Consider the following 26,596-nt stretch of genomic DNA (forward strand, 5'->3'; position numbering starts at 1 on the left):
GAAAATTTACATTAAAATACCCCCCCCTCCCATTCCTAGAGTAGTTCTCATTCCCATTCTCAGTAGGAAGGTGAAATAAAGAAGAAAGTCAGTCAAAAGAGTCTTTTGATTCTCATACAGTAGATATTATACAGGCGACTTTGGTAAAATCTGTGGTTTAATGCTACTTCTTATTTCTAGGATGAAAGAAATCCACATTGTACAGTTAGGTCCAGAAATATTTGGACAGTGACACAATTTTCGCGGGTTGGGCTCTGCATGCCACCACATTGGATTTGAAATGAAACCTCTACAACAGAATTCAAGTGCAGATTGTAACGTTTAATTTGAAGGTTTGAACAAAAATATCTGATAGAAATTGTAGGAATTGTACACATTTCTTTACAAACACTCCACATTTTAGGAGGTCAAAAGTAATTGGACAAATAAACCAAACCCAAACAAAATATTTTTATTTTCAATATTTTGTTGCGAATCCTTTGGAGGCAATCACTGCCTTAAGTCTGGAACCCATGGACATCACCAAACGCTGGATTTCCTCCTTCTTAATGCTTTGCCAGGCCTTTACAGCCGCAGCCTTCAGGTCTTGCTTGTTTGTGGGTCTTTCCGTCTTAAGTCTGGATTTGAGCAAGGGAAATGCATGCTCAATTGGGTTAAGATCTGGTGATTGACTTGGCCATTGCAGAATGTTCCACTTTTTTGCACTCATGAACTCCTGGGTAGCTTTGGCTGTATGCTTGGGGTCATTGTCCATCTGTACTATGAAGCGCCGTCCGATCAACTTTGCGGCATTTGGCTGAATCTGGGCTGAAAGTATATCCCGGTACACTTCAGAATTCATCCGGCTACTCTTGTCTGCTGTTATGTCATCAATAAACACAAGTGACTCAGTGCCATTGAAAGCCATGCATGCCCATGCCATCACGTTGCCTCCACCATGTTTTACAGAGGATGTGGTGTGCCTTGGATCATGTGCCGTTCCCTTTCTTCTCCAAACTTTTTTCTTCCCATCATTCTGGTACAGGTTGATCTTTGTCTCATCTGTCCATAGAATACTTTTCCAGAACTGAGCTGGCTTCATGAGATGTTTTTCAGCAAATTTAACTCTGGCCTGTCTATTTTTGGAATTGATGAATGGTTTGCATCTAGATGTGAACCCTTTGTATTTACTTTCATGGAGTCTTCTCTTTACTGTTGACTTAGAGACAGATACACCTACTTCGCTGAAAGTGTTCTGGACTTCAGTTGATGTTGTGAACGGGTTCTTCTTCACCAAAGAAAGTATGCGGCGATCATCCACCACTGTTGCCATCCGTGGACGCCCAGGCCTTTTTGAGTTCCCAAGCTCACCAGTCAATTCCTTTTTTCTCAGAATGTACCCGACTGTTGATTTTGCTACTCCAAGCATGTCTGCTATCTCTCTGATGGATTTTTTTTCAGCCTCAGGATGTTCTGCTTCACCTCAATTGAGAGTTCCTTAGACCGCATGTTTTCTGGTCACAGCAACAACTTCCAAATGCAAAACCACACACCTGTAATCAACCCCAGACCTTTTAACTACTTCATTGATTACAGGTTAACGAGGGAGACGCCTTCAGAGTTAATTGCAGCCCTTAGAGTCCCTTGTCCAATTACTTTTGGTCCCTTGAAAAAGAGGTGGCTATGCATTACAGAGCTATGATTCCTAAACCCTTTCTCCGATTTGGATGTGAAAACTCTCATATTGCAGCTGGGAGTGTGCACTTTCAGCCCATATTATATATATAATTGTATTTCTGAACATGTTTTTGTAAACAGCTAAAATAACAAAACTTGTGTCACTGTCCAAATATTTCTGGACCTAACTGTATGTTTTATTTAATTTCTTGATCTACACTGAAAAGTGGATTAAAAAGGAGTGGGGGGAAATAAAGAAAGGACTTAAAGGGTTATTCCCATCTAGAAGACCTAATCCCAATATGTAGTAGTAAAAATAATATTAGCAAATACCTCCACTAAAAAATAAATTATCGTTCTCCTGATACAGTCATGTCTCTTACCTCATGTGCAGGGCATTGCAGTTTAGATAACCATGGTTATGTCCACTCATATATTGACAGTAAGTTGCTCGTGGTCGTAACCATGGATACCTAAGCTGCAATGCCCTGCACATAAGGTAAGAGACATAGCTAATAAGGAGAACTATACTACATTTCTAATTGGAGGTATTTGCTAATATTATTATTACACTTACTACATATTGGGATATTAGGATAGGATCTTGGGGATGGGAATAACTCTTTAAATCTCAAAAAAAATAACACATCAAAAATTGCATGTGTGTTTACAGACTAAAAGTTGTGGCAAGCTGAAAATATCAGATATATTCAGAATTGCAGGCCCAAATTTCTCCAGGACGCTGTCAATGTCTGTTAAAGTCTTATACAACACAATTACTCCAATGTACTGGTATTAGAGGTGGTTGTATCGCCATCGATTCATGGATGTGCTTACTTTCTCACACACTGTTTCTGCATTTTGGCCTAGTATTTGGTAAATAAACAATATCACGGTGTAATTTGTCATGCGGTGTGCTTCATCTGAGGCTGAATAAACTGAATTGAAAGACTTTGTAAGGACCTGATATTTTTTGTTTACTTTGCTCTGATACGTAAGAGGGTGTACTTAGCTTTTCTCGTGACTGTTCATTGCGATGATAATCTAATGTATACTTCTAAGGCTGCTTTCACACTACGTGTTTTTAACATGCGTCATGAACGTTTTTTTGCTGTAAAAGTGGATCCTGTTTTTACAAAGAAAAACGCATGCAGACGCATGTGTTATTTTGCAGGATCCTGTCACTTGAAGTTTGTGGGCGGGCATTGAAGTCATGTGATCGGGAGTGAGGGGAACTGAACGTGATAGACTGGGAGCCGGCATCTGACAGCTGCAGACACTGGTAACCAAGGTAAACATCGGGTAACTAAGCGAAGTGCTTTGCTTGGATACCCGATATTTACCTTGGTTAAGAGCGTCCGTAGCTGCTAGGAGCCGGGCTGCCTGCTCCTTGCACACGTAACCAAGGTAAACATCGGGTAACTAAGCGAAGCTCTTTGCTTGGTTACCCGATATTTACCTTGGTTACGTGCGTCCACCGCTCTCAGGTGGGGGAGAGAGAGAGGGAGGGGGAGAGAGGGAGGGGGAGAGAGAGACTGATAACGCCAGGCTGGTTTCTGGGCATGCTCAGTAGAGCAAGCAGGATCCTGTCTATCAGCATGCCAGCGTTCACATGCAGTATAGTCAGGATCCAGTGAAAAACAGTATTTGGACGCAGCTCAAAAACGTTACAAGTAGCGTTTTTGAAAAAAGTAAAAAAACTGCAAGTCGCTGGATCCTTACTATAACGCACGCAAACGCAGGTGAACACATGTTAACGCAAGTCCATTGCAAATGCATTGAAATGAAAACGCATTTGCACTGGATCTGTTTTTGCGTTAAAAAAATGTTCATGACGCATGTTAAAAAAATGTAGTGTGAAAGCAGCCTAACAGCAAACTGCGATATATGTTACTGTTTAGGCACAACAATTGTATATTTAGTAAAAAATTGTTTTTCCAGTGCTTTTCAGCCAATGTACAACAAACAAAACAGCACCAAGGCCCGACTGTTTAGACACCTTTCCTTGGGAAGCTATATAGATGAAATGCCTGGATAAAAAAGGCTCACATATGTTCTGCGCCTGCTCTGCCCCTCATATATTGGGGTCGCCTGACACAAGGTGACATTCAGACACTAGAGCATAGAACCATGCAGACTGGGTACACCTTGCATAATTACTATTTACTTACTGCACAGTAGAGGTTTGTTTTGTTTTATCTCATGTTTTATCTGTGACATGGCCACTGTGTGTACATGCTGTTACGCATTGCACGGTTCCCATCTTATGATCCGGCTCATTGTTTCTCTTTTGCTATAGTTTCCTGCACTCTGTACAGACAGCGGCATGGCTCCCCCTTTAATCTATGTAACTTCCCATGGGCAAGCGTCTGAACAGTCGGGCCTCGGTCTTGCTCTGCCCCAATCTGTGATATAGTTTTAATAGTAGATGGTATGACAGACTTGTTGCAGTGGGATGGCATTTACATTTTTTTTTAGTGTTAGATACGTACCCTAGGTTGTTTATATGGGCCATTACCATTTATTTACTTACTGCAGGGTATATGCTCATTTTGTTTTTACTGTATATTAGGTTTTGTCTGTTAACTGGCCACAGTGTGAACATATTCTTACACATTGCACATAAACCAACTTATCCTCAGTCTCATTTATTTGCTTTTGATGTAGGTTTGTTAATGTATCACAAAGCAACACCTTGTTACAGTTTAAGGGATGCATGGGTCTCAGAAATTTGGGAATTTTGGCAGGGCAAAATGCAAATACCAGGCAGTATAATGGTAATTCCTTGCTTCATCATTCAGCATGTGCGAGTGAGACCACAGCTACCATAACAGCACTACATTGTGTCTTCTGTGAAGAGCATTAGTGCCCATATCAAACACTGAAGCAGAGTTCAGGGGAATGGAAGCACAGTGGGTATTTGGATTTTTTTATGTGTAAATATGTGTGGGCTCATATATATAGGCGGGTTAGTGTGTAGCTCATATTGTATATAGTGGGGCTGGGTGTGGATTCATACTATATATAGGGATTGTGTGGGGAAATTACTGTATATTGGGGGCTGTGTAAAAGCTTATACTGTATATAGGGAGGGCTGTGAAGGGGATCATACTGTATAGAGGGAAGCTGTGCAGAGGATCACACTGTATATAATGGCTGTGAGGACCATCATACTGTGTAAATGGGCTGCGATAGCCAAAACACTATGTGGTGGATTGTGTGTAGGGGTCTATGGAGGATAGCACTGTTTATAAGGGGTATGTGAAAACCACTATACTATGTTTATAGGGCTGTGAAGAACATACAAATGTGTGCAGGTATTGTAACATCCATCATACTGTGTGAGTACCTGTGGGTCCATCATACTGTGCATTTGAACCATTTTACTATGCTGAGAAGCTGTAAAGCCATCATACTATGTTAGGAAGCTGTAAGCACATCATACTATGTTAGGAAGCTGTGAGCACATCATACTATGTTAGGAAGCTGTAGAGCCATCATACTATGTTAGGAAGCTGTAGAGCCATCATACTATGTTAGGAAGCTGTAGAGTCATCATACTATGTTAGGAAGCTGTAGAGCCATCATACTATGTTAGGAAGCTGTAGAGCCATCATACTATGTTAGGAAGCTGTAGAGCCATCATACTATGTTAGGAAGCTGTAGAGCCATCATACTATGTTAGGAAGCTGTAGAGTCATCATACTATGTTAGGAAGCTGTAGAGCCATCATACTATGTTAGGAAGCTGTAGAGTCATCATACTATGTTAGGAAGCTGTAGAGCCATCATACTATGTTAGGAAGCTGTAGAGTCATCATACTATGTTAGGAAGCTGTGAGCACATCATACTATGTTAGGAAGCTGTACAGCCATCATACTATGTTAGGAAGCTGTAGAGCCATCATACTATGTTAGGAAGCTGTAGAGCCATCATACTATGTTAGGAAGCTGTAGAGTCATCATACTATGTTAGGAAGCTGTAGAGCCATCATACTATGTTAGGAAGCTGTAGAGCCAACATACTATGTTAGGAAGCTGTGAGCACATCATACTATGTTAGGAAGTTGTACAGCCATCATACTATGTTAGGAAGCTGTGAGCACATCATACTATGTTAGGAAGCTGTAGAGCCATCATACTATGTTAGGAAGCTGTACAGCCATCATACTATGTTAGGAAGCTGTAAAGCCATTATACTATGTTAGGAAGCTGTAGAACCATCATACTATGTTAGGAAGCTGTAGAGCCATCATACTATGTTAGGAAGCTGTACAGCCATCATACTATGTTAGGAAGCTGTACAGCCATCATAATATGTTAGGAAGCTGTGAGCACATCATACTATGTTAGGAAGCTGTAGAGCCATCATACTATGTTAGGAAGCTGTGAGCACATCATACTATGTTAGGAAGCTGTAGAGCCATCATACTATGTTAGGAAGCTGTAGAGCCATCATACTATGTTAGGAAGCTGTGAGCACATCATACTATGTTAGGAAGCTGTAGAGCCATCATACTATGTTAGGAAGCTGTAGAGCCATCATACTATGTTAGGAAGCTGTAGAGCCATCATACTATGTTAGGAAGCTGTACAGCCATCATACTATGTTAGGAAGCTGTAGAGCCATCATACTATGTTAGGAAGCTGTAGAGCCATCATACTATGTTAGGAAGCTGTAGAGCCATCATACTATGTTAGGAAGCTGTACAGTCATCATACTATGTTAGGAAGCTGTAGAGCCATCATACTATGTTAGGAAGCTGTAGAGCCATCATACTATGTTAGGAAGCTGTAGAGCCATCATACTATGTTAGGAAGCTGTAGAGCCATCATACTATGTTAGGAAGCTATACAGCCATCGTACTATGTTAGGAAGCTGTACAGCCATCATACTATGTTAGGAAGCTGTAGAGCCATCATACTATGTTAGGAAGCTGTAGAGCCATCATACTATGTTAGGAAGCTGTAGAGCCATCATACTATGTTACGAAGCTGTACAGCCATCATACTATGTTAGGAAGCTGTAGAGCCATCATACTATGTTAGGAAGCTGTAGAGCCATCATACTATATTAGGAAGCTGTAGAGCCATCATACTATGTTAGGAAGCTGTAGAGCCATCATACTATGTTAGGAAGCTGTACAGCCATCATACTATGTTAGGAAGCTATACAGCCATCGTACTATGTTAGGAAGCTGTACAGCCATCATACTATGTTAGGAAGCTGTACAGCCATCATACTATGTTAGGAAGCTGTAGAGCCATCATACTATGTTAGGAAGCTGTAGAGCCATCATACTATATTAGGAAGCTGTAGAGCCATCATACTATGTTAGGAAGCTGTAGAGCCATCATACTATGTTAGGAAGCTGTACAGCCATCATACTATGTTAGGAAGCTGTAGAGCCATCATACTATGTTAGGAAGCTGTAGAGCCATCATACTATGTTAGGAAGCTGTAAAGCCATCATACTATGTTAGGAAGCTGTAGAGCCATCATACTATGTTAGGAAGCTGTAGAGCCATCATACTATGTTAGGAAGCTGTAGAGCCATCATACTATGTTAGGAAGCTGTAGAGCCATCATACTATGTTAGGAAGCTGTGAGCACATCATGCTATGTTGGGAGATAGTGGTGATATCATACTGTGTGTGGGAGGGCTTTAGGATACGGTGTGGGGAGCTGTGGGGACATTATACTGTGTGGGAAGTTGTGGGGACGTCATATTGTGTGGACATCATAATGTGCAGGAGGAGTTGTTGAACAATATACAACATCTGAACAACAAGAGCAGAATTATTTATTGTTTTCTATCAACTCTATAGAAACGCTATAAACAGCAGTACATTATATAGTGTTGATTAGGTGTTAGTGGTGAGGATGCATGTTACAATAAACACTATTGTAACGTGGTAGCAGTATCAGTAAGTCAGCATACTTAATTCTGCTCAATTAATTTCAGCATGTGGTTTGGCCCTCCACAACAGTCCAGTCTCTCATGTGGCCCATGAGAAAATGAATTGCCCACCTCTGATAAGGATGAATGTTGATCGGTTACTGCATGTGCGCCAACATAGATTACATTAGACACTGATCTTTACCTGTAATGTTGATTTTGGCAGACCACTTGGAAGTTCCATCTAGAACATTTTGCTTCGCTGATTTTGTATGGTGTACAAAGTCTTCTTTTGATATTTGGAAAAGCTCCTGGATAACCTCAAAAACTTCTGGTCTGTTTCTTTCTCGGATTTTCATTCTTTCCTTCATTGCCATAATAATGTGCTGCGTTTTGTCTTCTGCTCCATGTTTGGAACTTTTTTCTGCCGCTCCTAAGAAACAATCAAAAAATAATCAAAAAAACAGACATTGGGAAACAAAATTCAGGTTGTGGCAAGAACAAACTGTCTTTTCTAAGCCGTACAGTTCAGGAAAAACATCTGCCCATAGGTACATAGGTGTTTGGTACTGCTGCTCAGCACAATTGAAGTGAATGGTGTTGAGCTGCAAAAGCAAACATAACTTTGCTGAAGAAACAGTTCATTATACCAATCCAATATACAGTATACAAGTTACTGTAACAATTCAATGTGAGCACTACTGTAAGTCCTGTGTAGAGATGAGCAAACCTGTTGAAGTTCAGGTTCCCTGGGTTCAGCTGGACTTTAGATAAAGTTCTGTTTAAGACCAGGTCTTGATTTGAACTTGATCCCAGAGCCAACTGATTGGGCAGTTTGGCTCTTTGCCCACATACAGCCAGTCATAGACAAAGCATTTCTGGGGAAGGAATGGTAGGGTTTTATTTTTGTACACACTACATCCGAAAACATTGTTTTTACCCCCAGTGAGAGCCATTCAGAGACTGCAAGTGGCTCCAACTGGGCTGAACAGCAAAGTGTATTCAATCACCTCGCTGCTCAATCAAGTGGTTAGTATATGTACAGCACCTAAACTCTGAACTTGGACAGTGATTTTTTTTGTAAAGTCCTTGTTTGGTAAGAACCCTGAACTATACAGTTTGGGTTCACTCACCAGTAGTCCTGTATAAAGTCAACACTAAAGTATCCTGAGTAGAGATGAGCGGACCTGTGGAAGTCATAAACAGAACACTTCTGGAGGATAAATGGGTGGGTTTTTCCCATTTTTTTTGGGGGGTGCACACTACATATGATCATGCTGTTGTTACCCCCAGTGTGAGCAGTTCAAACACTGCAAGCGGCTCACTCTGGGCTGACCCGAGCATGCTGAAGCACAGCGATGCTCACACGAGTGGTGTTCATACGTAAAGTACCCGAACTCTGAATTCAAACTCTGATTTTTGTGTAAAGTATGTGTTTGGTACGAACAACGAATACCGAGCCTCGGGTTCACTCATCTCTAATCCTCAGTCCATTCATGTATGGGCACTTCTCATCTAAGAGAGGCGGCTCGCTCACAATTTGGCCTTAGAATACTGCCATGAATAAAGAATGGTATTTAAACTCTCCAACACAAACTTCATCCAAAAATGTGTCAGTCTTAAAACCTTTGGGCCACAATTGTACGGTTTCATTCACATGTATAAACACTCATAGAGAAAAAAAGTCTTGGCACCCTTAAAATTTATCCAAAAAATGAAGTATTTCTCCCAGAGCGTTATTGCAATTACACATGTTTTGTTATACACATGTCTATTTCTTTTGTATGTATTGGAAGTTTACAAAAAAAAGAGAAGCTTGGGTCACTGAATATCAATATTTGTATTTTTACACACGTGTGGATTCATCACAATATGCTGGTTTGTATATTGAGCATTGGGGTGGTTCTTTATCACATTTGTTACCTGATTATGTATATTTATTTGGTTTAAACGCTATATATTCATCTTTATTTTCTATATTATGCTGTCTTTCTGTCATATATTTTGTCCTGAAATAATTCAATTGTCATATGGTACATCTTATTCCATGTTTGAGATAACATATCCATGATCGGCATATATGCCCTTGATTAGTAGCATAATATTGTGTTTTATTGTAACATTGGTCTTAATCACTTCATTACCCTATTTTTGTCATTTGCATGTTTATTTTGTGACATTTATCTTCTTTTTTATCCAACGTAAACTTGGTTGTTTTAATTATTTATGTACTAATCCTCTTGTGTACACAGTTTCTTTACCTCCCCTGACAAAGCTGTCACGAACAGCGGAAAGCATGTCGTCCATCCCTCCTGGCATCAATGTTCCATTTCTCTGCCTCCAGCATTTTCAGTCTTCTGATTTTTTTCATGTCTGCTTTATATAGCATGTGTTAGGGCTTACCTGATCTTCTTGGCAATACTAACAATGTAATTTTTTTTTCTTCTGTTCATTGTGGATGGTGTTATTTCCTCTTCATACTGTTCAACTAGATTGTGGGTTATCATATCAGGTTGTTGCTTTTTGCGGGCAGTTTGTCAGACATTATTCTGGTATGTATTGTTACGTGTACATGTTGGATATATTTATTGTCTGAAGCTATTGCATTATTATACAGGCTGTCATTTTGCATAAGGTGTCAGTGCAGACATATGGGTAATTGGTAATTTTTAATGTTTCTATGTGGGTTTTTTCATTGTTAATAATAATAATAATAATAATAATAATAATAATAATAATAATAATAATAATTTTATTTATATGGAGCCACCATTCAAAGGGATAAAGCTTACAATCTAGGAATAAACTATGCACATCGCTAGTGTATTTCCCAGTCACAGATATGACAAAAAAACATACCTAAAACCATATAAAAAGGGGAGAAATTAACTCAATCTTTGCATTGTGTGTCTGTGTGTGCCACACCAAGAATGGAGAATATGAAGTGGAGAGAAGATCTCTCTGAGGACTTGAGAACCAAAATTGTTGAAAAATATTAACAGTCTCCAACAAGTCCATCTCCAGAGATCTTGATGTTCCTTTGGCCACAGTGTGCAACATAATCAAAAAGTTTAAAACCAATGGCACAGTAGCTAATATCCCTAGATGTGGATGGCAAAGAAAAATTGATGAACGATTGTCTGGAATGTTCCTAAACAGCTCCATTCAATGCTCAGGGTGCATCAGTGTCAGCGTGAACTATCCATCGACATTTGAATAAAATCAAACACAACGGCAGGAGACCCAGGAGGACCCCACTGCTGACACATAGACATAAAAATCTAGCCTGCAGTTTGCCAAAAGATATGTGAGTAAACTAAAAATGTTCTAGGAAAGCATCTTGTGGACAGATGAGACAAAGTTGAAGTTTGTTGATAAAGCACATCATTCTACTGTTTACCGAAATCAAAATGAGGCCTACAAAGAAAAGAACACAGTACTTACAGTCAAATATGGTGGAGGTTTAAATATGCTTTTGGGATATTTTACTCCCTCTGGCAGTGGGTGCCTTAACTGTGTGCTAGGCATATGAAATTTGAAGATTACCAAAGGATTTTGGGTTGCAATGTAGTGCCCAGTGTCAGAAAGGTGGGTTTGTGTCCTGGGTCATGGGTCTTCCAGCAGGACAGTGACCCTAAGCATACTTCAAGAAGCACCATAGAAATGGGTGGAAGCAAAATGCTGTAGAGTTCTGACGTGGCCATCAATGAGTCCGGATCTAAATTCCAGTGAACACCTATAGTGAGATATTAAAATTGCTGTTGGGAGAAGGCAGCTTTCAAATATGAGAGACCTGGAGTAGTTTGCAAAAGACGAGTGGTCCAAAATTCCAGGTGTAAAAAGCTTGTTCATGGTTATTGGAAGTGATTGCAGTTATTTATTTTAAAGGGTATGCAATCAAATATTAAGTTGAGTGTGTCAACAAGTTTGACCCTCCTTAATTTGGAGTTTTGTTTTACATTATCCAATTGGCCTTTTTTTTCTCAGTTTGTTTGTGTTGTTCCAATACACACAAAGGAAATAAACATGTCGTGTATGTTTTGTGCAGTGTGTGTGTGTTGGAGGAGTAGTCCTGGGGGGAGAGGAGTATAATAGGAGGAGTAGTCCTGGGGGGAGAGGAGTATAATAGGGGGAGTATTCCTGGGGGAGAGGAGTATAATAGGAGGAGTAGTCCTGTGGGGAGAGGAGGATAATAGGAGGAGTAGTCCTGGAGGGGAGAGGAGGATAATAGGAGGAGTTGTCCTGGGGAGAGAGGAGTATAATAGGAGGAGTAGTCCTGGGGGGAGAGGAGTATAATAGAAGGAGTAATCCTGGGGGGGAGAGGAGGATAATAGGAGGAGTAGTCCTGGGGGGAGAGGAGTCTAATAGGAGGAGTAGTCCTGGGGGAGGAGTCTAATAGGAGGAGTAGTCCTGGGGGGAGAAGAGTCTAATAGGTGGAATAGTCCTGGGGGAGGTGTCTAATAGGTGGAGTAGTCCTGGAGGGGAGGTGTCTAATAGGTGGAGTAGTCCTGGGGGGAGGTGTCTAATAGGTGGAGTAATCCTGGGGGGGAGGTGTATAGGTGCCCAATGTGTGCGGGGGCGTGGCCGAGCGGGCAAAGTGTGGGGGGGCGTGGCGTGGGGGGGCGGGGCCGGGCCGAGCGGCCAATGCGTGGAGGGGTCGGGGCCGGGTCGAGAAAAGCGGCCAATGCGTGCAGGGTGGGGCTGGGCCGAGCCGAGCGGCCAATGCGACGGTTCTCACTGAGAACATTCAATAATTTTTCAACTGGCTAACACGGTACCAAAACCTTTTCACTTGTAACTATATATACAGATATCACAGAAAGTGAGTACACCTCTCACAATTTTGAAAATACTTTATTATATCTTTTCATGGGACAACACTGAAGATATGACACTTTGATACAATGTAAAGTTGTCACTGTACAGCTTGTATAACAGTGTAAATTTAGGGGGTAGTCAATGTCTAAACCGCTGGCAACAAAAGTGGTTACACCCGTAAGTGAAAATGGCAACATTGAGCCCAAAGTGTAAATATTTTGTGTGCCCACCATTATTTTCCAACTTCTCTTACACTCCTCCATGATGACATCATTGATCTGGCAAATGTTAAGAGATCTTGCAGTCCTCAATCGCCTATTTGAAGATGCGCCACAGATGCTCAATAGGGTTTAGGTCTGGAAACATGCTTGGCCAGTCCAGCACCTTTATCTTCAGTTTCTTTACCAATGCTGCAGTCGTCTTGCATTTATGGTTCCTTCAATAAACTGTAGCTCCCCACAGCTGGCAGTGTTCCTGTAGCGCCAAACCACTACTATCACACACACATGATACCATCTGAACCAAATTAGTTTATCGTGGTCTCATCAGATCATAGAACATGGTTCCAGTAATCCCTGTCCTTAGTCTTCTTGTCTTCAGCAAACTGTTTGCAGGCTTTCTTGTGAATCATCTTTAGAAGAGATGATAGCGATGCCGATTGCCGACCAATTTATTGCAGTATGTGGCATATGTTTTGAGCAATGACAGGCTAAAGGCCCATTTACAGGCAACGCCATCGCTAACGATATGTCGTTGGGGTCAATGAATTCGTGACGCACATCATTGTTAGCGACGTCGTTGTGTGTAACACATACGAGCGAGTGTTAATGATCAAAAATACTCACCTAATCGTTGATCGTTGACACGGAGTTCATTTTCATAATATCGTTGCTCGTTGTGGACGCAGGTTGTTCGTCGTTCCTGAGGCAGCACACATCACTACGTGTGACACCCCAGGAACGACGAACAACATCGTACCTGCATCCTCTGGCAACGAGGTGGGCGTGTCTTTCCTTCGGCTGTTCTCCGCCCCTCCGCTTCTATTGACCGCCTGCCGTGTGATGTCACTGTGACGCCGCATGAAACGCCCCCCTGAGAAAAGAGCCAGTTCGCCCGGCCACAGCGACGTTGCTCGGCAGGTAAGTATGTGTGACGGGGACTAATCATATTGTGCGCCACGAGCAGCGATTTGCCCGTGACGCACAAACGGGGGCTGGTGCGATCGGCAGTGACATCGCTAGCGATGTCGCTGTGTGTAAAGCAGCCTTAACTCTCCATGCCTTTAAACTCTGCAACAATTCTGGCAGCTCTCTACGTCTATTTTGAAAAGACAACTTCTGGATATGATGCTGAGCACCTGCACTCAACTTCTTTGGTGGACCATATTTTGAATGGAACCTGTTGTGTGAAACCTCTGTATGGTCTTGGCCACCACAGTGCATCTCAGTTTCAAGGTGCTGGCAATCTTTTTATATCATAAGTCATCTTTATATACAGTAATAATTGTTTTTTTTTTCAAATCCTCAAAGAAAGCTTTGCCATGTGGTGCCCTTTTGAACTTTCAGTTACCAGTTTGAGAAAGTATACGAGCAATAACACCAAATTGAACACATCTGATCCCCATTCACACTTGAGACTTTGTAACACTAATGAGTCACATGACACCCGGGAAAGGAATGCGACTAATTGGGCATGATTTGGCCATGTTCACTAAGGGGTGTACTCACTTTTGTTGCCAGTGGTTTTGACATTATTGGCTAAGGGTACTTTCACACTTGCGTTCAGTGCAGTCCATCACTATGGAGAATAGCGCAGTCCGTTAACGCACTGCGCTATTCTCCATAGACTTGTATAGACGACGCACTGTAACGCAAGTGTCAGCGCTGCATCCGCTGGACGACAAAGCGTCGTTATTTTGGGAGGAACGCAGCATGTAACTTTTTTTGAGCAGCGCAATCCATAGGATTTCACTGCAAACAATCGCAAAAAAATACAAAAATCGTTGTTATATGAGAGGTCGTTCATTTACCAAAAAGCGTTGTCTCGTACGTAGCGAAGTTGTTTGTCATTCCTGCAGCAGCACACATCACTATGTGTGACACTGCAAGAACGACGATCCTCTCCTTACCTATGTCCACCAGCAATGGGGAAGGAAGGAGGTGGGCGGCATGTTCCGGCTGCTCATCTCCGCCCTTCCTCTGCTATTGGACGGCCGTTTTGTGACATCGCTGTGATGCCGAACACACCTCCCCCTTGAAAGATGGATTGTTCGGTGGTCCCAGCGACGTCGCAGAACAGGTATGTGCGTGTGACGCTGCCGTAGCGATAATGTTCGCTACGGTAGCGATCACCACATATCGCACCAATGACGGGGGCGGGTGCTAACGCTCGTGACATCGCTAGCAATGTTGCAGCGTGTAAAGCACCCTTTAATGCATCACTACATAATCAATCACGTAGTCCTGCTATGATGAAAAATAGCTTATGATTTCACACCTGCTAGACTGAATTTCCCACTTCATCATGCATTCTTAAAATTGTACTTGGCATTGTTTCCTTAATGCAATGTAACCTTTTCACATGTTATTCAACATCATTCATTTTGTTTATTATGTTGTACTGCAGTTATATTGCTTTTCTGTATTAGTTTCTACTCCTCCAAAGTTTATTTCATTTTTAATTTGTATGTAAATTAACCTCGTTCCTATTGGGAGAAATATATTTTCCACTACATATGATCATTATTATCATTAATTGCATTCCATAAAAACATCGTATTGCCCAAAGTTCAGTAAAAAAATAAAAAAGAAAGAAAGTTAGTCAAAGCTATTAATGTCATCTTTCAAATGCAACAGCATAGATTTCATCACAGCTTTCACAAGATTTTAATGAACTTCTATATGCAATTATACCAAAATTATATTATTTTCAGTATTTCATTAGCTATTGTAGATGAAAAGAAACTGTAGGAGGACATAGTTTGACCATTATAAAAAAAAGTTCAGATTTACAGTGCCTTGCGAAAGTATTCGGCCCCCTTGAATTTTTCAACCTTTTCCCACATTTCAGGCTTCAAACATAAAGATAAAAATGTTAATGTTATGGTGAAGAATCAACAACAAGTGGGACACAATTGTGAAGTTGAATGAAATTTATTGCTAATTTTAAACTTTTCTAAAAAAATAAATAATTGAAAATTGGGGCGTGCAATATTATTCATCCCCTTTACTCTCTGTGCAGCAAACTCACTCCAGAAGTTCATTGAGGATTTCTGAATGATCCAATGTTATCCTAAATGACTGATGATGATAAATATAAGCCATCTGTGTGTAATCAAGTCTCCGTATAAATGCACCTGCTCTGTGATAGTCTCAGTGTTCTGTTTAAAGTGCAGATAGCATCATGAAGACCAAGGAAGACAACAGGCAGGTCCATGATACTGTTGTGGAGAAGTTTAAAGCCAGATTTGGTTACAAAAAGATTTCCAAAACTTTAAACATCCCAAGGAGCACTGTGCAAGTGATCATATTGAAATGGAAGGACTATCATACCACTGCAAGTCTACCAAGACCCAGCTGTCCATCCAAAATTTCATCTCAAACAAGGAGAAGACTGATCAGAGATGCAGCCAAGAGGCCCATGATCACTCTGGATGAACTGCAGAGATCTACAGCTGAGGTGGGAGAGTCTGTCCATAGGACAACAATCAGTCATACACTGCACAAATCTGGCCTTTATGGAAGAGTGACAGGAAGAAAGCCATTTCTCAAAGATATCCATAAAAAGTGTTGTTTAAAGTTTGCCACAAGCCACCTGGAAGACACACCAAACATGTGGAAAAAGGTGCTCTGGTCAGATGAAACCAAAATCAACTATTTGGGCACAATGCCAATGATATGCTTGGCATAAAAGCAACACAGCTCATCACCCTGAACACAGCATCCCCACTGTCAAACATAGTGGTGGCAGCATCATGGTTTGGGCCTGCTTTTCTTCAGCAGGGACAGGGAAGATGGTTAAAATTGATGGAAAGATGGATGGAGCCAAATACAGGACCATTCTTGAAGAAAAAGTGTTGGAGTCTGCAAAAGACCTGAGACTGGGACGGAAATTTGTCTTCCAACAAGACAATGATCCAAAACATAAAGCAAAATCTACAATGAAATGGTTCACAAATAAACGTATCCAGGTGTTAGAATGGCCAAGTCAAAGTCCAGACCTGAATCCAATCGAGAATCTGTGGAAAGAGCTGAAAACTGCTGTTCACAAACGCTCTCCATCTAACCTCACTCAGCTCGAGCTGTTTACAAAGGAAGAATGGGCAAGAATTACAGTCTCTCGATGTGGAAAACTGATAGACACATACCCCAAGCGACTTGCAGCTGGAATCGCAGCAAAAGGTGGCGCTACAAAGTATTAACTTAAAGGGGACGAATAATATTGCACGCCCCACTTTTCAGTTATTTATATTTTAAAAAAGTTTAAAATAAGCAATAAATTTCGTTCAACCTCACAATTGTGTCCCACTTGTTGTTGATTCTTCACCATAACACTAAAAGTTTTATTTTTATGTTTGAAGCCTGAAATGTGGGAAAAGGTTGAAAAATTTAAGGGGCCAAATACTTTGACAAGGCACTGTATATATGGAAGGATGTAATCTTTACAATGATGTATATTAAGTAACGGAGCTTGTAAATACATAACTTAGAGCTGTCCCAATATAGAGATAACCAGCTATTAGTTTTCAGAGCACAAACTGATTTATGGCACTATCACAATGAGACTTGATGTACATGCCATATTAGTACCCCGATAGCTGGATAATGGCATTCAAAGTCAGCCGCAGAAATGAACTGTGGAACTTCGTGTCCATTGTATGTCCCCAGCCTGAGAATACCAGCCCCCAGCTGCTATTTTTTTTTGTTTTTTTTGTTTTTTTTAAATTACCCCCATACAGTGTCAGCAGCAAATCCTCGACCCATAACAGTGTGTCATGACCACATTTTTTGCTTAAAATTTTATTTTCCTATTTTCCTCCTCTAAACCAGGGTGCGTCTTATGGTCCGGTGCATCTTATAGTCCGAAAAATACGGTATGTATTTCATGTGCCATGCGGCCTCCTAGATAAAGTTAAAAGCAGAACTATAAAGGAGCACACATACCTGTAACCTGTATATAACCGCTACTATATTGCAAAAGAGGCAATTGTGGATAAGGAGCAGCCCACTTCTCAGCATGTGGATCCAGCTCTACACATACCAGGACTACAGTGCCTACAAGTAGTATTCAACCCCCTGCAGATTTAGCATGTTTGATAAGATGCAAATAAGTTAGAGCCTGCAAACTTCAAACAAGAGCAGGATTTATTAACAGATGCATAAATCTTACAAACCAACAAGTTATGTTGCTCAGTTAAATTTTAATAAATTTTCAACATAAAAGTGTGGGTCAATTATTATTCAACCCCTAGGTTTAATATTTTGTGGAATAACCCTTGTTTGCAATTACAGCTAATAATCGTCTTTTATAAGACCTGATCAGGCCGGCACAGGTCTCTGGAGTTATCTTGGCCCACTCCTCCATGCAGATCTTCTCCAAGTTATCTAGGTTCTTTGAGTGTCTCATGTGGACTTTAATCTTGAGCTCCTTCCACAAGTTTTCAATTGGGTTAAGGTCAGGAGACTGACTAGGCCACTGCAACACCTTGATTTTTTTCCCTCTTGAACCAGGCCTTGGTTTTCTTGGCTGTGTGCTGTAGACGAGCCTTGACATGACGCTTTGAAAGTAAAGGTACCTTACGGGCTCGTCTGGAACGAAGACCATTGCGGTGGAGTACGTTACTTATGGTATTGACTGAAACCAATGTCCCCACTGCCATGAGATCTTCCCGGAGCTCCTTCCTTGTTGTCCTTGGGTTAGCCTTGACTCTTCGGACAAGCCTGGCTTCGGCACGGGAGGAAACTTTCAAAGGCTGTCCAGGCCGTGGAAGGCTAACAGTAGTTCCATAAGCCTTGCACTTCCGGATGATGCTCTCAACAGTGGAGACAGGTAGGCCCAACTCCTTGGAAAGGGTTTTGTACCCCTTGCCAGCCTTGTGACCCTCCACGATCTTGTCTCTGATGGCCTTGGAATGCTCCTTTGTCTTTCCCATGTTGACCATGTATGAGTGCTGTTCACAAGTTTGGGGAGGGTCTTAATTAGTCAGAAAAGGCTGGAAAAAGAGATAATTAATCCAAACATGTGAATGTCATTGTTCTTTGTGCCTGAAATACTTCTTAATACTTTAGGGGAACCAAACAGAATTCTGGTGGTTTGAGGGGTTGAATAATAAATGACCCTCTGAATAAACTTTTCTCAATTTAGAAAAAAAAAAAAAAAAAAGAAATAACATTCTTTTTTGCTGCAGTGCATTTCACACTTCCAGGGTGATCTACAGTCCAATGTCACAATGCCAAGTTAATTCCGAATGTGTAAACCTGCTAAATCTGCAGGGGGTTGAATACTACTTGTAGGCACTGTATATTAGAACTGACCCTCCCAGTGCCAGACAGCAACCATTGATAAAGGCGGACCAGATCCAAGTATGGTGCTTCATTAGCAATGCCTGTGGAAAGGGTGAGGCAACTGAATGTGAACAGCTACCAACAGGAGGAATATATTGCAAACCAAGATCAGGCATGCATGGCATGGTGGTGACCAGCCACCAGACATTTGTAGCATAACTACAACCAGAGAGAGAGTGGAGCCAGCACGATCTGAAAATGGCATGCATCATATCAATTATCAATTCTCATGATCAATTATTTGCTAAAAATCTCATTTTTTGTATTATAGCACAGTTGGAATAAATCTGTGAATTTGCACTTTTGATATGATGCATGCCATTTTCAGATCGTGCTGGCTACCCTCTCTCTATATTTTTTTGCAAGGCTAACTGGAGACATTGAACAACTAATTATGTGTTCCATTTACTCTTCAGTACAGGGATACCCCATATGTGATCACAATGACTGACCAATCACAGCGGTCAGAGAGCGGGTTCTATAATAGGATTCAGCTATCTGTGGCCGTGTCGGTCAGCTGTCAGAGACTTCTGCCGGCACGGAGCTGTCTATGTGTGTTTTCATGCAGTGACAGTTTAAATCCATGAAGGATATAGCACGTCATGATGCAGGAACTGATGTCTGCTCATGGTGTGCTCTGTCTGTAATGTGGCATTAAGGGGTTAGAATATCTTTCTGGTGGTTTTTATTATTTAATCACTGGATAGATGTCAGTAATGTATGTTCCATGTGCAAATACTTACAGCTGTTTATTTTCTACTGTTTCCAGCACAACTAGTCCCTCTCCGCCATCTTGTGATCCCAGTTCTGATTGGCTGAAATTCTCTGCCAACTGTCACTGTCTTTCTTATCTATCATAATCTGTCTGGTAATCTGGTAATCTGTCAGCAGTATTTCACACTTCAAACTATTTATATGTGCATGAAGCTCTTTGAAAGACAAGTGCAACAATACTTGGCCAGTCCATTCCTCCATTACTGAAAATTCAGGGTTTAAATTGATTTTTAAATGAGACGAAGAGCTACTGTAGGTGTATTGGTCACTCCAGCTCTATTCCCTGCCCAGTGCTGCCTCCTCTTACTCGACTCACAGCATTATGCTGTGAGAATTCAGGAAAATGATTTGTCAGTTAATCAGGAGGAGGAGGTGCTAGATGTGGAATAGAGTTGGAGTGACATAAGTTTCAAATGCTGATCTGTTGGTAATAGAGGTGCAGACTAGCTATGTACAGGTATTGCTGGATTTATTTTTGAAAAAGCTACATGCACATATACATAAATTGGGGTGTGAAATCCAGCTGAAGCATTTCCTTTAATATGAGTCTATGAGAGCCTTGTTCGAGTCTCAGGGTACATGACTTCAATCAGGGATACATGGCGTTCTAGACGTGGTGCATTTTTGATGAATCCGATGCATTCCCCCACATAGGAGACTCAAGGATGGGAAATTGACAAGCTGTGGATTGGAAATTTGCACCACAGTTAACCTTACACAACGTTAAACAGAAGCACAGTGGGCATGGGATTTTTATAAATACTGTATACTTACTGTACTACGCAGCATTTTGGATGCAGTGAAAATACGCTGCTTCCAAAATGCTACTAAGGGTGCCCTCACATGAGCGTATAACTCGCATGGGTATCGGAACGCATCACGCGATGTGGCCACACACTCTCTGGATAGGAGCATGTGAGCTGCATTGAAATACATGCAGCTGACCCACTCCTGTCAGCAGAGAAGCCAGCCACACCAGGTGATGTGTTCCGATACTCATGCGAGTAAAGCTGGGTTTACACGCTGCAACATCGCAAAGGACATCGCTGTAACGTCACCGGTTTTGTGACGTAACAGCGACCTCCCTAAGTCTCTGGTGAGTCGCTGGTGAGCAGTCAAACAGGCAAACCTGGCCAACAACGCAACAGCGATCCGGACCTGCAGAGCGACCTAGCTGGTTGTTGGGGACGTTGATAAGCAGCCTTTTGAAAGGGAAGTCGCTAACAAAGTCGCTGCAAAGTCTTTCACACACTGAAACTTTCCAGCGATGTTTGCTGCACAGTGTACAGCAAATGGCAATAAGGTTAAAATATAACTTTTAATTAAGTCTTATTAAAAACGACTCATGGTCTAATACAAGTAAAATATATCTTTGTACCGTGTTAGCCAGTAGAGATAAAAAAATTGTTTAAAAGAACAGAGAGTCCTCAGTGGTTGATACCTTTTAATGGCTAACTGAAAAGATGGTAATAATTGCAAGCTTTCGAGACTACTCAGGTCTCTTCATCAGGCATGGTATAACACAAAATCTGAAGAGTCACATACTTATACACAACAGGACTTAGAATAGTGCAGTAAAAAAAAAAAAAAAAAAAAAAGAACAAGTTATATGAAACAGAACTATCTCTATGGCAGGGGGACAAGCTGTTCTAGCCATAAATACTGCTGCAGTTCAGTGTGAAAGTTTTATTGTCCTTTGATAAGGGTCTGGTCCAGGGCTGTGACACGCTCGGATGGTCAGAGGAGCACATCTTTTAACTGATGTAAAAAGACATGAATCCATGAGACACATTCATTCCTTCTCTGAATGTGTCAAAGGTCATCATAAGTTTGTACTCCCATAGTCTCCTGTCTCTCTGGGACTTGAAGTTTCCTTTCAATACCAGCAATTTCATGTCCATGATGCTGTGGTCTGGGTTACAAAAATGTTTGGCCACAGGTAGATCCATCCTTTTTTCTCTAATTGTGTGGCGGTGAGAATTCATCCTTGTCCTGAGCTGTTGTCCTGTCTCCCCTACATACAGACCCCCAGTTGGACATTTGGTACATATAATTAAGTACACCACATTGGTTGTGGTGCAGCTGAACGTACCTGGGATCTTGTAGTCCTGATGTGATCTGGGAATCTTTATCTTGTCCGTTGTCAATATTAATGGACAGGTCTTGCATTTTTTCTGGTTGCAGGGAAATGTTCCTGTTGGTGTTGGAGAGGACAGGGAGCTTCTGACAATGATGCTTCTTAGATTTGGGGGCTGTCTAAAACACAGAAGTGGGGGGTCTGGAAAAATAGATTTTAACCGGGCATCTTTTTGCAGTAATGGTTGTAGTTTCCGTGCAGCTCCTCTAAACACCTCCAGATGTGGATTGTAGGTGACTACAAGAGGGACCCGGTTGTTCTCTTCTTTGGTTTTATAATGTAGAAGATGGTTTCTTGATATTCTGGTGGCTCTTATAATCTGGTTTTCAATTGTTCTTGGGTGGTAGCCTTGATTCAAAAAGGTTTTTCTGAGGCCCTCAAGGTGATTGTCTCTATCTGTACTGTTGGAACATATCCGATTGTACCTGATAGCCTGGCTGTATACAATAGAGTTTTTTATGTGTTTTGGATGAAAACTGTCCCATTTCAGGTATGTTGGACGGTCAATTGGCTTCTTGTACAGGGATGTCTGTATTTCATTGTTCCGTAGTTTAATGATGGTGTCCAAGAAGTTGATTTCCGTGCAGGAGTAGTTGAGTGTTAGGTTGATGGTGGGATGAAACTGATTAAATTGTTCATGGAAGGTCTTCAGCTGCTCCTCAGACTCTGTCCAGATGATTAAAATATCATCAATGTAACGGTAGTAGGCCAGAGGCCTGATAGGACAAGAGGATAAAAAGTCACTCTCAAGCTTGGCCATGAAAAGATTTGCATATTGTGGTGCCATTTTGCTTCCCATTGCAGTCCCAGTCTCCTGTAGATATATGTCATTGTCAAATTCAAAGTAATTATGGGTGAGGATAAATTTTGTAAGCTTCACCACAGAATTGGCATCAGTTCCTGTATTTTCCAGGAAAATTTTGCAAGCATTTAATCCATCCTGGTGTGGAATATTCGAGTACAAGGATTCCACATCCATGGTGGCAAGGATGGTTCCCTCTGGAAGAGGACCTATTGCTGATAGTTTTTTCAATAGGTCAGTAGTGTCCTGGATGTAGCTCAGACTACGTCTGAGGGAATATTTTAGCGATGCAGATGTTTCAGAATCCTCCCAGACTGAAGGAAGACGGATCTTGACAACCAGGAAAAGATCAGATTGGACACCTCCACCAGGACGCAACCCTCATCTGGATAACTATATAGACACTTTCAGACATTTGGTAAAATCCACTTTCCTAGACACACACAGGAGGCAACCATCCAACATCAGTGCCCAGGAGAGAAGGGCCATAAAATCTTTGAAAACCAACAAAGAAATCATCATTAAACCTGCAGACAAGGGGGGTGCAATAGTCATGATGAACAAATCAGACTACATGAAGGAAGCACACAGACAACTGATGGACACACGCTACTATAAGAAATTGGAGTCTGACCCTACACAGGACTATTACAAGGAACTTAACAAGTTGGCCTCTTGTCTGCCTGACATATCCATAAGAACTGATGAACTGATACCGGTGAGTCCAAGAATAGGCACATTCTACATGCTTCCCAAAATTCACAAATCTGGAAACCCAGGAAGACCCATCATTTCATGTGTGGGCACCCTCACTGAACAAGTCTCTGCATGGTATCACACAAATTTTAGACGAACACAGACAATTGGGTATTCAATCCCAGGAGATATTGAAAAAACCTCCACTGGAGAAAGATAGATCAGATATCAATTACTCCTATGGTATCTTATTATCAAGTATTTTTATCCAAGGGTAGTGTAATGAAACACAATATCTGCTTGTTACCTCAAATTGCTGTTTTGCCTCTGGCAGAAATGGGGTATGACAATTCACCCATCCTCTCTGGCAGAGAAAATTAAAAAGATATTACCTTAATGGGACATGATGCTCAATGTAAATTCAGCCCAAAGGTAATCATTAGAATAAGCTCAATGCCCTCCTTTTTCCCAACGCGTTTCCTCTTATCGATTCATCAGGGGAAATATTAAATGGAGGCTGTGGTATAGAAAAGACAAAATGAGCTAATACCCAGTCTAAGTAGTGCTCAAATAGAGTAAAATCATTGCTATATATATCCCCAAATCATAAGCAGATGTTACCTTATTTAGAGTAGCATAGGACCTATATTGCCCTAGGTGTGAGCTTCATAACACACCGGGTCCGGGGACCACACCTCTTATGGAGTCCACATAAAATGCCGGAAACGCCGGTCTTTTCATCTCTGGCCCTATATAGCCTCATTTTCAAAATCGCGCGCCATGTGACGTCAGTCACATGACCGCCGAGTCAAGCACCACGTCATTCTTACCTGCCATGTGACCACCGCGTCATAAGTCCCGATCACATGCTCAGGTCAGTTCCTGCTCAAATGCATGCTGGGTTCTGATCACAATGACGCGGTCACATGGTCATTGTTACCACGCCCCCAAGTCCAGTTCTTAGTTAGAAGTATGTGGACCAATAGTACTAGGGGAAATCGCGGTCATGTGACCTCCGTTCAGGCCACGCCCACAATCCTCTGTTTCACAAGCAAAACAAGGGGCACCTATATACATAAAAGCACAAATGCTCCCATATAGTCAGCGGTCAAGCTTCTACCCTTTGAGGGGAGGATTATATGTGGATTATATATCCTTAACGATGGTGTTGTAATATAGTGTGGTTTTCCCAGTATAAAAATTCATAACCATAACTTTTTAGCTTAGGTATATACCTGATGGCCCTTCTTTAACATATTCTTTATAAGAAAGTTTGAATGTGTAATAAAGAGAAGGGAGTATTTCTTTTGGGGTATAGCTATTTTCTCTATTTGGTTTAGGTGAAATTAAAAAGACGGAATAACCCGTCCCAAAAATAACTGATCCAAAATCAATGGATACAGATTAAAGAATTGATATTTTTTGGTGAGTCTCCGACCAACAAAACAAGTAAACAAATGGTGTAGAGAATTTATATCAAGGGATCTTAGATGTTTTTAAGTTGTTAATTTTTATTAGGATAAATGGCCAATCCTCCAAATGGACGGTATCATAGGCACCACTGTCCCTACTCCAAACTGTCATCTCAACCTACCTGACTGCGGAGGTCGGCGCCCTATCCGTCACGTCATGGCGCCCCCGCTCTACGGTGGCTCACCCTATCTGGCCTTATTTTATCCCTTTCACAGGAAGCAACTAAAGGTAAGGATCTCATTTAGGCCCAAAGGGGCCTGGGTCCTTAAAGTGTAGATCCAAAAAGTCTCACGTTGCAGTAGGTTCTTGTCCCAGTCACCCCCCCGAAGGGGGCGGGCGACAGAGTCAATGCCCATGAACGTGAGACCCTTTGTGTCCCCGCCATGTACCTGGTTAATGTGCTTGGACAAGGGGGTATCACGTTTATTAGCTATGTCCCGCAAGTGTTCTCCAACTCTGCGCCGTAATTCTCGTTTCGTTTTTCCCACATATTCGACAAGGCATGAACAGGTGGCTTTGTAAATTACCCCAGATGTACGGCAATTAATGAATGACCTCACTGTGTATGTTTTCCCCGTATTGTGGCTCTGAAAATCCTTTCCAGTTTTTATAACGGGGCAGGCAACACACCCACTACACCTAAAAGAGCCCACTATCCCATGCTCGAGCCATGTGGTTTTTTTTGGCGGATAGGGTGAGCCACCGTAGAGCGGGGGCGCCATGACGTGACGGATAGGGCGCCGACCTCCGCAGTCAGGTAGGTTGAGATGACAGTTTGGAGTAGGGACAGTGGTGCCTATGATACCGTCCATTTGGAGGATTGGCCATTTATCCTAATAAAAATTAACAACTTAAAAACATCTAAGATCCCTTGATATAAATTCTCTACACCATTTGTTTACTTGTTTTGTTGGTCGGAGACTCACCAAAAAATATCAATTCTTTAATCTGTATCCATTGATTTTGGATCAGTTATTTTTGGGACGGGTTATTCCGTCTTTTTAATTTCACCTAAACCAAATAGAGAAAATAGCTATACCCCAAAAGAAATACTCCCTTCTCTTTATTACACATTCAAACTTTCTTATAAAGAATATGTTAAAGAAGGGCCATCAGGTATATACCTAAGCTAAAAAGTTATGGTTATGAATTTTTATACTGGGAAAACCACACTATATTACAACACCATCGTTAAGGATATATAATCCACATATAATCCTCCCCTCAAAGGGTAGAAGCTTGACCGCTGACTATATGGGAGCATTTGTGCTTTTATGTATATAGGTGCCCCTTGTTTTGCTTGTGAAACAGAGGATTGTGGGCGTGGCCTGAACGGAGGTCACATGACCGCGATTTCCCCTAGTACTATTGGTCCACATACTTCTAACTAAGAACTGGACTTGGGGGCGTGGTAACAATGACCATGTGACCGCGTCATTGTGATCAGAACCCAGCATGCATTTGAGCAGGAACTGACCTGAGCATGTGATCGGGACTTATGACGCGGTGGTCACATGGCAGGTAAGAATGACGTGGTGCTTGACTCGGCGGTCATGTGACTGACGTCACATGGCGCGCGATTTTGAAAATGAGGCTATATAGGGCCAGAGATGAAAAGACCGGCGTTTCCGGCATTTTATGTGGACTCCATAAGAGGTGTGGTCCCCGGACCCGGTGTGTTATGAAGCTCACACCTAGGGCAATATAGGTCCTATGCTACTCTAAATAAGGTAACATCTGCTTATGATTTGGGGATATATATAGCAATGATTTTACTC

At 41.6% G+C, this 26,596-nt stretch overlaps 1 protein-coding gene across 1 annotated transcript in view; it reads right to left on the reverse strand.

The window, feature by feature from the left end:
* UNC13C (unc-13 homolog C) overlaps positions 1-26,596 on the reverse strand; it is a 1,075,146-nt gene that overhangs the window by 717,851 nt on the left and 330,699 nt on the right. The window contains exon 10 of the mRNA XM_075345771.1: positions 7,761-7,988. Within this exon, the coding sequence (XP_075201886.1) occupies positions 7,761-7,988 (228 nt within the window). The remainder of the gene's footprint in view (positions 1-7,760; positions 7,989-26,596) is intronic.

Source organism: Anomaloglossus baeobatrachus, chromosome 4 (assembly GCF_048569485.1).
Source record: "Anomaloglossus baeobatrachus isolate aAnoBae1 chromosome 4, aAnoBae1.hap1, whole genome shotgun sequence".
NCBI lineage: Eukaryota > Metazoa > Chordata > Amphibia > Anura > Aromobatidae > Anomaloglossus > Anomaloglossus baeobatrachus.